Source organism: Sesamum indicum, linkage group LG10 (assembly GCF_026168435.1).
Source record: "Sesamum indicum cultivar Baizhima isolate 11 linkage group LG10, ASM2616843v1, whole genome shotgun sequence".
NCBI classification, from domain to species: Eukaryota; Viridiplantae; Streptophyta; class Magnoliopsida; order Lamiales; family Pedaliaceae; genus Sesamum; species Sesamum indicum.
In genome coordinates this window covers 18,472,356-18,491,278 of record NC_142666.1, presented here as the reverse complement: position 1 = coordinate 18,491,278, position 18,923 = coordinate 18,472,356, and the positions used below count along the sequence as shown (strand labels likewise).

At 30.3% G+C, this 18,923-nt stretch overlaps 2 protein-coding genes across 2 annotated transcripts; one reads left to right on the top strand and one right to left on the bottom strand.

The window, feature by feature from the left end:
- Positions 1 to 8,690: 8,690 nt before the first annotated feature.
- Positions 8,691 to 11,219, top strand: LOC105171783 (transcription factor MYB15). The gene is made up of 3 exons (XM_011093013.3): positions 8,691 to 9,015; positions 9,103 to 9,232; positions 10,313 to 11,219. The coding sequence occupies exons 1-3, from the start codon at positions 8,883 to 8,885 to the stop codon at positions 10,803 to 10,805; spliced, it is 756 nt and encodes a 251-aa protein (XP_011091315.1). The 5' UTR covers positions 8,691 to 8,882; the 3' UTR covers positions 10,806 to 11,219.
- Positions 11,220 to 15,337: 4,118 nt separating this feature from the next.
- Positions 15,338 to 18,714, bottom strand: LOC105171782 (malate dehydrogenase). The gene is made up of 7 exons (XM_011093012.3): positions 18,556 to 18,714; positions 17,235 to 17,393; positions 16,923 to 17,098; positions 16,385 to 16,662; positions 16,125 to 16,260; positions 15,910 to 16,021; positions 15,338 to 15,695 (listed from the first exon to the last, which is right to left on the bottom strand). Exons 1-7 carry the CDS (start codon positions 18,596 to 18,598, stop codon positions 15,601 to 15,603), a joined length of 999 nt encoding a protein of 332 aa, XP_011091314.2. The 5' UTR covers positions 18,599 to 18,714; the 3' UTR covers positions 15,338 to 15,600.
- Positions 18,715 to 18,923: the final 209 nt, after the last annotated feature.

Sequence of the window (18,923 nt, the reverse complement as noted above, 5' to 3'; positions counted from 1 at the left end):
ATTATATTTGTTATATAATTAACGTATAATTTAATATAATAATTAATCATAATTTGTATAATAAATTTATAATATGAATAATTTAACCATGATTGGATGGGTATTAACTCTAAATTTGTCCAATGTCAAAATTCATACTCAAAACTATTTATTTTAAGGGTAAGTCACAATGGACTCTTTTGAAAATTGTTATAATTATATATATTTTTTCGTTGTTTGAACAAAATTACAAATATCTAAGAAAATTAATGACTCTCTGATACTATCCCATCATGACAATATAATGTAGAAGGTGAAACTATATTTATAATTTTTCAAATATTTTATGACAATTCCTAGGAGTGTTGGTTCTAACTTACCTTTAATTTAATGGATATAGGTGCAGGCTTAGACTAATAGGAAGTTATTGAGTTTCGACATAAATATAAGCTATTATATTGTTAATTCAAATAAATATTTAATTCACAACAATTAAAAAAAATTAGGACTGAATCTTACCCATCGGTCAGGGTCTGGGTTCAGGTTCAAGTTGGAATTCTACGAGTCGGATTCCAAATCCACCTCAACTTATTCCGTACAGTATAGCTATCAAATTTAATATAAATAAATAAAATTCTCACGTTAATAAAAAAATATTAGTAGTAAAAGGAAATGGTTAAAATCCCTGAGTGAAATAGGAAGCAGATAAAGCCATAATGTTATTTGAGCTGGTTAATGAAAAACATTCACTTTTCTTTATATGTTTGTTTTTCCTCAAAATCAAGTAACTCTAAAATCCAAGGATTAATACAGTCGCAATTTGAACACTGCGAGACCCATTCTTATTACATCTTCTACTGTTAAATCCACTCGAAATAAAATTAATAAATAAGTTCTAAGAAAATGTTCAATTCACATCCAACTGTTTGATACTGAAATTGTTCTCATAGAGAATCAAACTAAAAATTACAAATGTTTGTTTGTGTAATTATTCAAACAATGAGATTATTTTCTTCAATTTTTTCAAAATATTTGATGTGTTTGAATTTTGATCTACCAATTTATTTTTCTTTCTATTTTCTTAACTTTTTTTCTCTCTCAAATATTGCCTTTGCATGTCCATTTCTAATGTAACTTTTCCCATAATTTATTAAAAAGTTTAGATAAACATTTAAAATATAATAAAATAAAATAATTCTTATATTATAACTAAACGACAATTTTTTTTCTATATATGATTAAATTAGATTATATCGCACACGCATTTACATATGGCACCTATGCTAGTAGTATATAATAGTCACACTTAATATTGGTTCAATATTATCCCACCCTTTCTTATCTTAGTTTGCTACGTACATACCATTTGACTAGTTTTTGCATTCTTTCTAAAAAAAATTTATTTTTTTTCAAGATAAATATCTAATTATATCAATATCATCATGAATTGAGTAATAAGTCGACTCGATTAGTAATTAAATATAAATATATATATGAATAATATAATAAATTACAATCAATTCATATAAAATGAGACAGATACCACATATTTTGTGGGACTCGTAACTGAATCCATCTTCAAAACACGTAATTAAGTTAACTGAAGTAGACCGGAATTGCTTCGAAAATAATTAATAATTATTATTTTTTAGAAGAAATTTGCAAAATGATTACTAGAAAAAAAAGGCATCTTTTTAGGTCAATTATTTTTACGGGAAAAAAATCAAACTAGATAATATAGAAAAGATATGGCGTAAGGTAAAAGTAAACAAATTCACACGTTACAATCAGAGAAAATAAAACTGAACTACGCCTTTGATTATTGGAAGAAATGGAGAAGACTAATACAAGAACATAGGGTCATAATTTGAACTACTTAAATATTTATTAAAATATCAACTATGTAATGTACGATGGTTGTAGTTGAAGTCTCACAATTAAGAGGTCGTGAGTTTGAATCCAACGAATATAGGTATTTAGTCCATTTCTAATAATTATATGCTGTTTATTTGTTGACTTTGAAATTGTTGGCGTGTTGTTTTTTTGTTTATTTTAAGTTGTTTATTAATTTAAAAATATTAATGCACTGTGTATTAAATATTAATTGTAATAGTATGTTGATAGATTTAAAAATATTGATCTATTTTTTAAAAAAAAAAATGGTTGAGGTACTAAGAAGAAATTCGAAATTGTAAATTTAAATCCTACCAGATTCGTGGGTATCATCTTCACTCACTACAAAAAAAGTTATTCCCTACACTATAAATTACGAGAATCTAAGAATCATAACAAATCAATTCTATCTCCCACAATCAGATATAATTGATGCAAAAACTTAAGTACGGTTAACCAGTATTTGCTATGGTTTTATAACCAAAATATTTCCACAGTTTTGTAACTGTACCAAATATTGTCCTTCCTTGCAAAACAATGACTAATAACAGTTGCGCAACAATAATTAATTAATATCCGCATGAATTTTTTACTTCTAACCATAATGATAAATTATATTTCTTCTAGTGATTTTACGTAGGTTTATTCTAAGTTATTTTATTAGTTTTAATTATATTAATGTATTAATTAAATCGACGTAATTATTCATATTAAGATATCGATGTAATGGTATATTTATTAACGTGGATTAGTCAATGATACATATTGAAATGTGTCACAAATAAACAGTTGGATTTTATGTATGAATATTTGAGAACGAGTTTTAGCCGTATTCATTGAAATACATCACACCCTTTTGTCCTCTCAATAAATTTATCATGAAAAATGTCACCTCGAACACTCGTGTGGATCAAATTAAAATCGAACATATATATATATATATATATATACTTACTAATATACAATTTTATTTTAGTCTATAGCATTGACAAAAATTGAGTCGACCCTAATTGTCCATAGCGATGTTTCATTAGGGTCGATACGATTTTTTTAATTTTATTTAATTTCATCGTCAACAAAAATGTTCTTATTATTTTACTGCAGGGGATTTTGTCCATATTATTTTAATTTGACTTATTAGCAAAGTAAAAAATGAAGACAATTATTTATTACGATCAAAGACTTAAGCGATGATCAGAATTGACGAGATTGAGGCATCATGTATAATGTTGTATTTTGGCTAAACGTTTTAGTAAGTAAATTTTGGTTGCTAATCTACAGTATTTTTTAATACAAAAATTACTTGCTAAAAAATTTTAGCAACTAAAATTTACTTGCTAATGAATTTAGTAACAAATTATCTAAAATATATATATCAAATAATGTAGATCGTAATCAACGAAAATTTTACTTACTAATTAACTCGATGCTAATTTTAGTATCAAAATTTTTACATAGTTATTGAGTCATTTTTTTGTAGCGTATGCTTTAAGAAACTAATCACCAATTCGAGTATTTTTAATAAATTTAAGAAGTTTTGTTAAGTTTAAATTAATATCTAAAGTATAAAAAAACTTAAATTAATAAGAAAAGAAATAGGTTCAATTCAAAGTTTTAAAAACTATTATAAAAGAAAAAGGAGCCCAAAAATGTTGAATATGACCAAAGAGGGTCCCAATATGCACTAGTTTTTGTTGGCACTCTAAAGTATATGCAAAATATTCAATTCTTGACTTTGGCCCTAACACCACCCCACCCAATACCCAATTGTATTGTTTTCTTTAGGAATTAATGATGGTACAAAGACTATATTTTCTAGATATAAGAATAAAAAAAAATAGCTATATCTTTTGTCTTCATTTTTTTTAAATTTAACTTCTTGTTGCATTTGAATTGATGAATTTATAAATTAAAAATAATAATAATAAAATTACTGTACTTATTTAGATCGATAATTATGTGTTATAGAAGATATAAATCTTTTAATTATCATTTAAAATTATATTTAATAATAATGTGACATATTTTGAGTTCGTTTAATAACATCGTTGTTTCTCCGAACTCTGGACTCAAATTCAAATTCATCCATCTAAATCGAGCCTAAGGTCATTAGTTCTCGTCTCATACACATTGGACGTGTATGTGATATGACAAATTGTATTTTCGGAAATAAATAGCACTGTGTTCCATATTCCCATTCTCCGTGTCTGAAATAGGAGTTTTATGTAATTAAGAAAAATTCTTACATACAAGACGTAGATTTTGGGACACGATGAGTGAGAAACAATAAATCGAAATTGAAATGTGTGAATTCCAGCCTAGGAAAAGTGACTGAGATTTGATTTGTGTTGGCAAGACACGGTGATCCTTCAAATGGGACCTCAACAAGAGAAAATCCAGCTCTATATATGGCTCCTTTTAGTGGAGAGATTGATGTCGGCTTCCCTATACCTTTCACTATATTTTATATGTCCTATAATATATTTTTTTTCCTATAATTTTGATACTTTAAAATATTTTATTTTTCATCTTTTTAATATTATAAAAGAATCTTGTAATTTTGGTTCTTTCGGTGTCAGATTTTGTAAAACTAATCGCAATAAATCATGTGCACCTCACGTGGTTAATTTAAATTAGGGTTGTTGTTCTGACTGGCTCACTTTTGCCAATATGGATGAAAAATTTTTAAAAAAAAAAAAGACGTTGCACATGATTTATTCCGAAATTTTTTGCAAAATCTGGCATGAAAGGACTAAAATTGAAAAATGTCAAAAAGTTATAGGATTATTTTACAATGCCTAGAAAGATAAAAGATAAAAGAAAATATCAAAATTGCGAAGGGCACATGTTTTATTCCAACAACTTTTGTAATATTCAGTACTGAAAAGACCAAAATTGCGAAATATCAAAAAATTATAAAATTATTTTACAACTCTGAAAGAATAAATGATAAAATTATCAAAATTTCGAAATTACAGGATTAAAAATATTTTCAAGCCTTTGACCGTATCTTTATACGTCTAGCTACGATAGACATGTAAACAGAAAAGAAGTCAAGAAATGTGAACTCCTTTTCTATTTGTATGTTCGCCGTTTTTATTGTGTCGGCTTTGGCCTTATATTCGTTTAAGTAAAACATGAAAGAGTATATGATTTGTTCTAAGAGATCTCCTCTGGATATCCCAATAATTGCTACTTTATGCCGACGCCTTTTTCAGGTTTTCTACCAAGTAACATAACAAGACGGGATATTAAATAATAAAAGTCGACTTGAACATATTATTATTTAAATTTATTTGAATTATTATTAATATTAAAAAATTATATTTGAATTTAATCTTATTACTCCTCAATTGAGCTCAAACGAGATTTAATTAGATCAAATATGAAGCCAGCTGGCTAGAGTAATTTGGTTTTTTTAATATATTTTATCATTTGTACATTAAACATACCTAGCTCGGGTCAAGCCCGAAAGCTTACCGAGCAAAAAAATTGTTCAATTTTGATCTGTTAAATTTAACAAATCGAAGTTGAACGAGTTTTTTATTGATCAAGTAACGAAAAAATTGCAGAAACAAGCACAATCTTATAATTTTTAGGACATTAATTAGTGCAAGAGTGACATTAGCTTTTCAAATACTTATATTGGCAAATCTTATATTATGTATCTATATATCCAAATTATGTGTGTTATTACGATTATATATAAACGATACTAACGTTTAGAGTTAATAATTAATTGTATCGATCTCCATTGAGATTTTGATTTTTTACATTCGCCCTCAACGAGGTTTTCATATTTGACAAAATTAAATCTTCGTTCTTATATGTTTTAGCCAAAATTTATTTAAAAGACCACTTTTTTACTAGTGATAAATAGAGTTGTCATTATTAGTAAATAGTGGTAATAAATTTGGTAATTAAATGAGAATCCGTATTAGAGCAAAAATTGTATGTGGTAATGATAAAGTTAGGCCAAATTCAAATTAGAATAATTTTAATTTCTAGGAGTAGACATTGGGACTTTGTGACTGTCCATTAAATGTGTTAATCACTAGTATTGAGTGCAAGAGGGGCACGTGCATGCAGGTGTTAGGAATATTGCACAACATTACCTGTCATCTTCATTACATTTTCAATTAGTATAATGTTGACTATTTAATACTGAGAGACCCCATCACTAAGAGCTCCTGGATTCGTGTCCTATCAATACGTAGATATTAATATATTTTAATAGTAATAATATTTTATTAATTATATATATTTAATATTGAGAATTTGTGTATAAATATTAATTATTAATAATTAAAGTTTATTATGTAATTATCAATAACCCCTTGCCTGCGTGGTGAGGTTGATGCCTCCCAACTAAGATGTAGGTTGTGAATTCGGTATTTAATCTATTTTTAATAGTTTTTATGTTGTTTATTTGTTTATTTTTGAACTTTTTGTAACCAATTCACTTTTTATTTTTTTTAAAAAAAAAGAAAAGAAACTTATCATTGTATGATTTCAATTGAATAAAAAAAAACTGAAATTAAATAATATGATTATTCACTCATTTTGAGTGATTATTTATTTTATTTTATATGAGTGCTTGTCTCAATTTATTTGAGTTATTTGTGATCTATTTACAGTCGTATCAATATATTAGTTTGAATAAATAGTTATTGTAATTAATTGTTTATTATTTTTAAAATATTGATATATTGATTGAATCGATATAATATTAATATATATATATATTTGAACCATATATATACATAATCATATTTAAATTAAATTTATGTTTGAACCATAGTGATCACAATTCAAAATTTTAGAAAAGTATGTTGCAAGGTACGTAAAATATCGACCAACTTTAATCCCCAGTATTACAGTGACAGCCATTAACAACTCGATGTGTATGTATAATAATTAAAAATTATACAAATTATATAAAATCTATATATATGTATACATATATATATATATTAAATTTTTAATATATAATTTAAATTAAATTACTAGATATATACCGAAACAGATATTTTTTTCTTTGAGTTGGAACAGAAATTTTTAAGATTAGAAGAAATAGGTCTCTCTCTCTCTCTCTCTCTCTCTCTCTCTCTTTTTCTCTCTCTTGTGTCTCTCTCTCTCCCCAAAGTTTGCCGTTGAATGAACGAACATTGAATCCATGTCCAAATCCCACGTGAACTTTCGGAATATCAACACCAATAACTCAGACTCACGCTCTCTTACACACCAGCGTATATATAATTATGGTTAAATTTTAAAGAAGTAATTAATTAGTGACATGATTATACTTATCATGTACATTTGTATTATCTATTGGTTGCATGATTCATGCATATTTTAGAAGAATAATTATATTTAGATCACTTGATTTATAATTTATTCATATAAAATATTATTGCTTTTTAATTACAGAAATTAACCATGATGTCAAAAATAAGAATAGTTTGTGCAATAATACTAATTTTTTTTAGATGTATGTATAATTTTTTAAAAAGTCGCAAGGGGTTGTGTGTATATGATATTATCATTTTGAGTGGATGTATATATAATTACCAAAAGATATGAATAATTTGGTAAATAAGTTATAGATTAGGGAGTGTAACTATAATTATCCCTATATTAAATCTTTAAGCATGGGATTCATTTATTTTACACTCTATTTTGTATTGTAATATATGCCCTAGGACAACATTATCGCATTTTTCATCCCATATGATAGGGGATGTTGTTTACGTAGTCTTGAGGTTGACGGGCTAAACATATTAAGGTTTACGCCTTTGAAAATTATGAACTTGAAGTGATTCAGGGGAAAAATGTAATTTTAGTTCTATAATTTAATAGAGGTGGCAATTTTGTTCCTGCGCGAATTGATTTTTGCAATTTAGTTCTATAATTTTAAAATTCTGGCAATTTTCATTTTTTTTCTGGCCAAAATTGCATGTGACTTGCACATGACTCAAGTAAATTACAATTTTAGTTCTGTAACTTAGAAGCGATGGCATTTTTAATCCTATAATTTGAGAGAATTGTCATTTTTAGTCCTTTGTGAATTTATTTATAGGACTAAAATTGTAATCAATAGATGAAAAAGGACTAAAATTATCAAAATTATAAAATTACAAGATTGCGAAAATCAATTTGTAAGGACTAAAAATGCCACGCCTTTAAGTTACAGGTCTAAAATTGTAAATTTTTCAAGCGGCTCGAGACTCAATCATGTCTTATCACATGAGGTATTGTCCCCTTTTGCTTCATATAAGCATCACGAATTTATTTTGGAAGAACGGCTCGCTAGGAAGAGGAGGCTTTAGGGCTTATAAGTCATCCATGCTCTTCTCTTGCAACCAACGTGGAACACTTGCCGATATTATCAACCCCTAGACGTGGGGCTCATGACCTTGTTTCCACAGACGGTATCAAATGATGCAGCTTGTTATCTAATTCATACTACATTGCATGAGATATTATCTGTACTGACTTTGAACGAGTCTAAGGTGAAGTCCCAAACTTTACTAACTCACCATATTAATTTTTGAGACTATGCATATTCAAATTGAAGCTACAAAATAAATTGGTGAAAAGATCAATAATCAAAATTGTATTTGGTAGTGCATGAACCTATCTTCTCCACTGAATTTTTCAAATACAATTTCTTACTAGCAAACAATTAAACTTAAGTCTCCCTCTCTGCTGCCCTATTATTTTATACATAAGTTGTGACTTAATTAATTAAGCTAAGAGAGAGAGTTTCTTGGAAGTTGCGGAGCAAGACTAGTTGATATAAGAAGATGCCATAGCCAGCCACCCTATCTATATATGTGAATATATAAAAAAACACTCTCATCATCCCTCACATAATTATTACTACTACTACTACTCAGAAAAGAGAGGAGAGCAGAGGAGAGGAGAGAGCATCAGAGTGTCAAAACAAACAAATCAATCAAAGAGAGAAGAAATCAAAATTGTGGAAATATTGGGAAGCAATCAAGCAAATGGTGAGAGCTCCATGCTGTGAGAAGATGGGACTGAAGAAAGGGCCATGGAGCCCTGAAGAAGACCAGATTCTCGTCTCTTATATTCAACAACACGGCCATGGAAACTGGCGTGCCCTCCCCAAACAAGCAGGTACCCCCCCACTACCTACCTAACTACACTTAATTTACATATAAACTCCACCCCACTTCAGAATTTAATGTAATTTGTGGGCTGAAGGGCTGTTGAGATGTGGGAAGAGCTGCAGACTCCGGTGGACAAACTATTTGAGGCCCGACATAAAGAGGGGGAATTTCACCAAACAAGAAGAGGATACCATCATCACTTTACATCAATGCCTTGGCAATAGGTACTTATGCTTTTATTTATATACATCCCATCCATCAATCCATCATCCATCCATCCATCACCTTTTTGTATAAATACAAATGGACAAAAATTATACTATTCCAACCAAAATGTTTGCACTGAATGCATAGCAAACTAAGGGGTTTTTTCTTTTTTCTTTTTAAAAAAAAAAAGATAATTATGTAATTACATTCTCATACATCAATATTTGATCAATCCATTACTATGACTAAAAATAATAAGACAAACTACAATAAACTTAATACCCTTCGTGCTCGAAATTTTAGACCAATCACATGCATTAAAACACCCCATTTTCAAACCCAATTATTTATCCCTCCAACTTGCATGAATTCTATATTTCCTCCCCATTTTTAATTCGTTTTAATTACCAAATTAAATTGTCAAAATCATGACTAATTTATTTATTTTTTTAAAAAAATTATAACATCACCAGTAATTAGGATTTTTGCCAAATTTACAAGTGCATGCTCTAAACGAGTGATTGGCCATTAGAAGATATCTTCGAGACGTAATCTAATATTTTAAGTCTACAAGTTGCAGACTCACAAGACTTGCAAATACATGAACTCTTGCATCTTTTATTTATTTATTTATTATTATAATTATTTAATTAATAAAAAATAAGCTCATCATAATATGACAAAAACACGAGTTTGTTTTTTATGTGTTTGTCCGAAATGATTAATTAAGAAAAAAAACTATTACTTGATCCCTTCTCTGTAGACGTGCGTGTTGGAGTTTAGCGACGGAATAATCAAGAATTGCTCAAAGTGATTCTCCATAGTTGCAGTAATTAAAACATTAATTAAAGTTTCTAAATCTACAGAATCATTAAATGTTTGGTTGCGGACAACTATGCACGCAGAGGTTATATCTCCTTAGGATTCTGTGTCCAATAATTAAACTCAGGCACAAGATTTAATGTTTGTCCACTCTAATTAAATTATACCTCGTTTTGCAAATTGTCATTAGTTTATCAAAAAAATAAAGATAAAAAGTTTGCTTAGCTCGTGCAAATATCTTATGTAATATTTGTTTTTTTTGTGTGGATTTCCAGGTGGTCTGCAATTGCAGCAAGACTGCCGGGACGAACAGACAATGAAATAAAAAATGTCTGGCACACCCATTTGAAGAAAAAGCTCAAAAATGATCAGTCTTCTCAGGACTCCAAGAGCCACCCAATTGTTTCAATTCCCAAATGTGACTCCAAAGTTTTGGAGAATTCCAATTTGGACAAAAATGTTGTCACTAGCCCTCAACAATGCTCTAGTGAGATGTCGTCCGTGACGGATTCATCGTTGGAGAAAACAGTCGTCAAGAATGAAGAAATGGACTACTCGTCGGAGTATTTTCCTCAGATTGATGAGAGTTTCTGGTCAGAAGAGTTATCCAGAGAAGACGCAGATCGTCAGACGGCCGATGAGAAAATTCAATTCCAGTTCCCTGGGGTGGAGGGTGCGGAGAAGGATTCAAGAATTGATGATAGCATGGACTTTTGGTACAATCTTTTCATTAGGGCCGGAGACATGCCAGATTTACCTGAATTTTGAGGGGGCTTTTTGGATGAAAAACAGAATTGGGGAGCTGGGAATTTTGATTTTTCTACATGGGAATCTTTGACTTTTTGAATTGACTCAAGTTTCAAATCATGGGGTGCAGATTTTCAAGGATGCTTCATTTAATTTAAAGAAAAAGAGAAAAAGAAAATGTGAGTGGGGTTGATTTGAGAATTTCAGAAAAAGTTTAGAGTTTGACTTAGGAATTTGGGTTTTGTACATTTAGATTGCAGGACTATGGGGGAAAAACAAGGGTAGAAAGATAGGGGCATTCTTGGCCAAATCGTCCTCCTAGTCATGTCTAACCAATGTTTTGTTAGTCAAGTTTAATGTTGTCTTGCTATGGCCATTGTTGAAAATTGTGCAACTTAGATGATGATGATAATCAAAGTTTGAATTATGGTCTAATTTTCTTTTTGACCAAACACATTAATTTGGTTTCTTTCTTTTGCATCTTTATGTATATATAAATATATATTGATATCTAAAATTTATTTAATCAAAATAAATTAACTCGATACATGTACATAATTAAAGTTTTTATTATTTTTATTAAATTATATAAAAGAAGAGTAAAATTAAAATAAATAACTGATCAGAGGTCATATTTTCTGAAACAACTTTAATTAGTTTTAAATGTGCATAAATACAAATTAAATGTTTTTTTTTTTTGTTTTAATTGGATGGTTGTATAATGTATTTAGAGATGATGATTGTAGCTTAAAGTGGCAACGTGGGAATGAGAAACCTTTTGAAGTCGGAACTCCACTGTAAAAAGATTTACATTATTTTAATTTGGCGGTGAAAATATGCCAAACGCGTGATGCAATTATGAGTATGCAAATTCTATCTACACATATATTTGCATACTATCAAAAGTTAAGAACTAAATAAATTTTACATAATAAAATAAAAATATATTTATTACACTCAGATTTTTTTTTAAGAAATATAAAATTATATTTATTCCTGTATCAAGATTACACTCATGCTTATTTTGAAAATTCTTTGTTTACACTTGAATTTCTTCCGTTAGAATTTTGATCGAAAATAATTATATCAATAAAGAAATTAAATAAATTTTTAGTTTTACCCCTCATTTGACATTGCATGTAATATTTTTATACTTATAAGAGGGTAAGTGTAATTTTGATATATATATATATATATAAAGTCAAAAGGGTGATTATAATAAAATATTATTCTTGAATTATAGGTAGTGGATGAAAAGTAGTCGTTTCTAAATGAAAAACTAGTTTTTTTTTTTTTTTATATGCTTTTTTTACTTCTGATATATAGGATGAAGTGAAAATCATTGTTGATACATTTATTGAAGCATTGGATGAAGTACTCGAACAAGACATTTTCAAGAAATAGATGCAATAATGATGTTAATATCACTTCATATATAGGAAATAAAAGAACACCAAAAGATGACTAATTTTTCCATTATTCTGTGACACTTTCTATCCAATGGCTATATTTTTGGAGCAATATTTTCATTTATACCCTTTTTATTTTATACATATTACATACAAGTATAAATTAAAGTACTACAGAGGAATATTGAATTAGGGGTAAAATTAGAAATTTATGTATTTTTTTTACATCAATACCTTTTGTTCAGGCCATAACTAAAGGAGGTCAGACGTAACTGAAGATATTTTTTCAGTAGGGAGTGTAAACGTAATTTTTAAAACTTCTTGAAGAAAAAGTACAATTTAACAATTTTAGAGAGGGTCTAAATATAATTAACCCTAAGTAAACAAATATGAGGCACAATAGCTGTGTTGTAAGAGATTAGACATTTATGGTTCAAATCATACCCTTCATAATAAATTTTTGTTGAGAATTTCTTAGCTAAATAGGTTTGCTCGAATCAAATCAATTATAGAGTAAATATAATATACTTATTATGTGATTGATCATTTTTTTTAAATTGTACATTAATCACACAGTAAATATATTATACTTGCCATATAACTCATCCAAATTCAACTAAATTCAGTCCAAATTAGAATTTTTCGTTTTTATAAGTCATATGTACTGATATTTAATTTAAAAATATTGAAATGAATTTTGTAATTTAATAAAATGGATGGTGGTAATTGATGGTTCCACTAAAAAAGAAAGAGCAGTGGTGATGAAAAGCACTCGTTTTTGCTTAGTTGTGTGTGTTTCAATTTACGTACAAATAGAAACGACTAAAACGTGACTGTATAGTATTCGACATTATTAAAAGGTATAAATGATGAAAACCATAGATTTATTTTTCAATTATATAGTAATTTATTATAGTTTATGGTCTAAAGATTGCATTCTTAATTTTTTTTTTCTAAATAAAAATTATATTAAAATAACAACCTCCGGAACCTTTAGAACCCGTACCTAGGATGGCAATTGAATCGGATAAACTAGGCATTGCACCGGGCATGTCCCGTTTGAGTTGAATCGAGACTAATTACTGAATTTAAAGATAATTCAAATTTTAATTTAGAATCGTATATATTCAAGATAGATCTCAAATCTAGACCCGAAATTCATCTCAACTCTTTCTAAATAATATATATTTAAAAAAAAAAAAAAGCATTTTAGGGTTTGGAGGCGGGTTGGAAAAAATGAGATTTGAGACGTGTTGGGCAAATTTCTGATCCTACTAGGGTTGTGGGGTTGGGGCCCACGAGGCTCAAGTTTCGTTAAAAATAAACAAAATAAGTTTTAAAATTTATTAAACTCGTTTCATTGCTCTCCCTACTTATATTAGACACTCACTAACAGACTTTAATGATAGTGTAATTTTTTAAATCACAAAAAATTTATATGTAATCATATCAAACTTCAAGAAATGACAGAATAATTACTCAAAAGTACCCCATGCCCCAATAACAGTGTATAAACCTTGACGCTACAATAATTAGTGCTGATAGAATAAATCCAAGATAAAATCTTGAAAAGAAATTAGTAATATCCTTCACTCCAAATTGGAAAATTCAACCCGAAACCAAAACTCACATCATCAGCAAGAACGTATACTAGTCAAATAAAAGTAGTCGCACGCGCAGCCACAGGAAAATACTGAATTTTTTTCTTGATTTAGGACCATAAATATTAGTCACAAGATGCCAACAATTTCTTAGCTGGGTTGTTAAGACCGATTGAGATCATGAGTTTGAGTCTTGTTGAATTTTTGGGTATTTATCAGATTTTTTAAAATTTGTCTCACTTTTAGACTTACTCGTTTCTTTAACACGCTACTCTAATTTTGAAAAGGCTATCTCCGACAAAAATAATTTTTGTATCAGGAATTATTAGTTAGAATTAAAAAATAAAAACTTAATGCTCTGCTTTTAACTGAAAAACGTATATAAAGAGAAGTAAATCATCTATGTCATAGTGTTGGGTAATAATTTTGTTTTGAGAAAAAAGGAAAAGTGGAGATTTATGGAAATGAACTTTTAACTCTTTATAAAAAAAAAAATCAGAAGCAGATACTTTTCCTTTTTTATAATTAAATAAAGGGACAATAACATTTATACCCCTTATTTATGGTCTTTTTTCAGATTCTTTTGAATAATTATAAATACACCTACAAAAAATGTCAATATTATTTACACACACCACCAGTACTTTTTTTCTGAAAAATCACAAATATACCTCCGAAAAACGTGAATATCATTACAAAATTATCTGTATTGTTTGGCTGTCAATTATTAAAAAATGAATGTTGTATAAATAAACTATAAATCAAGAGGTATAAATACAATTATTCTAAAATTTATGTATTGAAGACGAGCGGAGGTCCCAAAATAATTATATAATGATCCTAAAGAAGGGTCTGAACAACAGCAGAATCAGTTAGAAGTACCTTTCTATATGCTTTTGAGCATAGGGTGATTTTAAAACTTGGTGAAGCAGAAACTGAAAATGTATATACCCGTTTCTAATTTTCTTTTATAATGAAAACCTAAAATAAATAATGAGTTGGTAAATGTGTCAACTTAGAGCTAATTTTATAGTCTGTTGAATAACTTCCTCAAGACAGTTTCAGCTTTCAGGGTTTAAACAATCAATAATAAACGAGAGCTGAACAAATTTGGTGTCATGGGTCCGACCTCCTATATGTGAGGACTTTTTTTTTACATTATGTATTTTTATATGACTTAATCATATCCGTATTGTAATTTGTTGTTAATTATTCTTAGTGTATTAATTTATTATTTTTTAAATCAATGTAATAGTAAAGATAAATAAATAAATAACAGCCAATGACCCATCATATTTATATACATGACGACTCTAATCTGATCGACTTGGGATTGGACATTAGCAATCCCAATTAGAATATCCCCAGTCAACTCGAGATGAACGATACAGGCCGGAAGTTCAAATATTTATTTTTTTTTTAAATCCTACAAAAAAACCAATAGATCAACAATGAAGAATTATAAGCAGAAAAAATCTACTGATGTAAAAGCAAAAACGCATGAATAAGACAAGCCATACAGGAATAGTAAGAAGATTAAACCTGAGAAATCAAAATTAAGGTTATTATCAAGGCATCAAACGCCATTTCTCAGCCAATATCCCAATATCAAAATGAAAAGATATTTGTCCCCCATGATCGTAAAGTCTATTAAATTGAAAAATGTCCTCATAAACAACAAAGTTCAACCCAACGATTCATAGAAGCAGGCTTCCACTGAGCAAGAAATAGCATTATTCAAAACTGTAGCCTACTTCTGCTGCCAGAGGAAGGAAAACGTTTTTGCTTTCGCCAAGAGAAAGGAAATTAAGATAGGCAAGAATATGCCAGAGCTTTCTCCTCACTCAGCTCTTGAGCCGTCAAATCCAACTTCTTCCGTGAAAACTCATCGATAGAAAGTCCTGGAATATAGTAAAACAATTACGTTTCTAGTACTACTAATTAATTCAACTCCAGACACACCCATGCATACACATTATTCATCGAATCATGAAATGCTTTAGGAATGTAGCCTGAGTGCTAACTGAATTGAAACAAGTGCTATATATGTTGATATTATCAAGAACTCCAACTAATTAAAGCAGAACGAACTGATGTTTTCATTCACATTCTCACCTTGAACAATAGACCATTCTCCATTTTTGCAAGTGACAGGGAAGGAATAAACTAGTCCAGCTGGAACATTGTATGAGCCATCGGAGTATACACCCATAGAAACCCAAGTACCCTGGAATAGTGCAACACAAAGATCAGTACAATCAGAATCCATTCGGTGAAGTGGTCATCAATGTAAAGCAAACAAAAATAGAAGACATAAGGAAAAAGGTTACCTCTGGAGTTCCAAGGACCCAATCACGAATATGATCACAAGCAGAACTAGCAGCAGAAAGTGCACTAGAAAGCTTTCTGGCTTTGATAATAGCAGCACCACGCTGTTGGACGGTAGTTATGAATTCCCCATTCAACCTAAAATGATTAGGAAAGAAACATTGAAGAATATGTAATATGCTTGGGGTCAACAAAGACGAATCCCATGGGAAAAACAAGGGGAATGTGACACTGGAAACTGAATTTTAGCTAACTATTATACCATTCATCATTAGCAACAAGCTGACGAACAGGCTTCTCTCCAGCTGGAGTTTTGACAGTGGCATGGTTGACATCAGGATACTGTGTTGAGGAGTGATTTCCCCAAATAATGACGTTTTTAACATCAGATACTTGAACATTCAATCTCTCTGAAATCTGTCCAAGTGCCCTGTTATGGTCCAATCTAGTCAGACAAGTAATGTTCTTCTCTGGGATAGATGGAGCAAATTCTTTCAAAATCAATGCATTGGTGTTGGCCGGATTAGCAACAACCAAAACCTGGAGTGAAGTATACAACAAAAAGTGTAAGTTCGAAATTGGAAACTAAATACAATGTCCTCTAAAATTATTACTCTAAAAATCTCTCTCATAGAAGCAGATCTCTGGGTATCAGAACTATCAAGCATTACCAATAAAATTTTGCTGTTAGGGAAACATGCTAGGATCCATATTCTCACATATCAAGTTCCTTTTTTGCCTTCTAGCATCAATATGCTGTCACTTAAAATTTAAAGGCCATAAAGCTGGTGAATCATCACCTTGCAATTAGCAGCAGCATGCTTCTCAAGAGCAGAAGCTTGGGACTTGTAGATGGAGACATTCTTGGACATCACATCTTTCCTCTCCATGCCCTCTTTCCTTGGGAATCCACCCACCATTACAGCAACATTGACACCAGTGCAAGCTTCAACAGCATCAGTTGTAGCAACAACACCTGATCCAAACATCACAAGAACATACGGATGGGTAAGTTAAGAAATCCCTTCAGGCCACATTTCATAAGGCATATAAACAGTCAAGTGAAGTGAAATTTTGACAACAGAAAAAGTGGGTAAATCTAGAGGATCAACCTTTCAGAAGAGGAAATGCTGCATCAACCAATTCCATTTTAACTCCATTTAGTGCCTCAGCAGCAGGTGGAATATCCAGCATGTGGAGAATAACAGGCTGGTCAGGGCCCAACATAACTCCCCTAGCAATCATAGGAACAAGAGCGTATCCAATTTGCCCTGTAAAACCAACAAATTCACTATCTAAATGCTCTATATGAATTCCAAGAAATATTCTGGATAGCTAATGCTAGCACAATTTGTAGAATTGGCATCCTTTCCAAGGAAAATGAAGCAATGGCATCACACAACCTCAGTTAATAAGAGTGAAATTGCTCGTTAGCGTGCATTACACAAACTTAAGCCACAACGATTTGATGGATGTTTCTTCCTGAACTAGGCTCAAGTGACTCATATTGACGGTTGACCAACGACTGAGTTACAATCCAAACATTAAATAGAAACTCTTAAGCATGTGCACTCTAACCTCCTCTGCCCCCAACCCCCAAAAGTTACTCCTATTTTCATCAACATGGAAGAAGAAAGAAGAAACAAAAGGAAATTTCTGGACAAAATCCGAAACTCCATGTCTTTCAGCATTGAATTCCCAGTGTAGATATTACCATAGAGATATTAAATACAAAGCGGGTAAGAATGACAACCAAAGCACCTTCAGTAAGTGTATGTAAACTTAAGATGTACACAAATAACACTTTTTATTTCATTTCATTTCTATCTTCAACTTAAAGAAGAAGAGGAAATAAGTATACCAATTGCATAAGCAGCAAACTAATCAAAGTCATAAAAGCCAGTTCATTTCGAAATAAAGAATATAAGTTCTCAACGCCTTCTATATCAATTTACCGCCTCAAATCACATCACCAAGCAGTATGTAAAGGGGGGCACGAAACAATACGAATCTCCTTGAAAAGCAACCAATCAGCTACGGCATAACCAATTATCAACATTCCGGTGTAACTGACCAAAACTGACTCGAAATATTGAAAAAGAAAGAATCTGTGATTCAACCTTACAAGCTTCATCGTCCATCAATAGAATCATTTCAAACTAAAATGAAAAGGCCATATCTCATTGCAGCATATATTAAGCCACAAGGAAAATTAAATCAGAATAAACTACTCGTCAGCAAATAATAAGATACATACAACATAAACATCATCCAAAAACTTCACTCCCAATACACCGAAATCAATACAATATAACACGATCCAACCAATCAACCGACAGCAAACAGTGATCTAATGAAAACCATATGAGATAATAAAGAGAAAAAAACAAATAAAAAAGCAGATGCAGCAATGGCCTGCGCATGAAGCCGTACCTGCGGCGCCGGTGACGAGAACACGGAGTGGTTCTTTCGCCATTTGTGCGATAGATCTGTGATCTGAAAAAATCGATGGAATCGAAGAAAGTTTCGAGGGACTCGAGAGAAAGATAGAGAGAGAGCAGGGAAATGGAGGCTGGTGCTCGAGGAGAGTGTGACGATATTTATAAGCAAAGTATTTTCTTTTGCCAAGGATAATTTTGATATTCCAAGGACGGCTAATACGGTGTCGTTCCCTGTATCATTTCCCGTTCGTGACTTATGACGTTGTGGACTTCTGGCCAAAAAAAATATGAAACTCAAAAAATAATTTAAGTAAAATTCCCATAACTTGTCTACCAAAACAAAAAATCCTTTAACTTGAT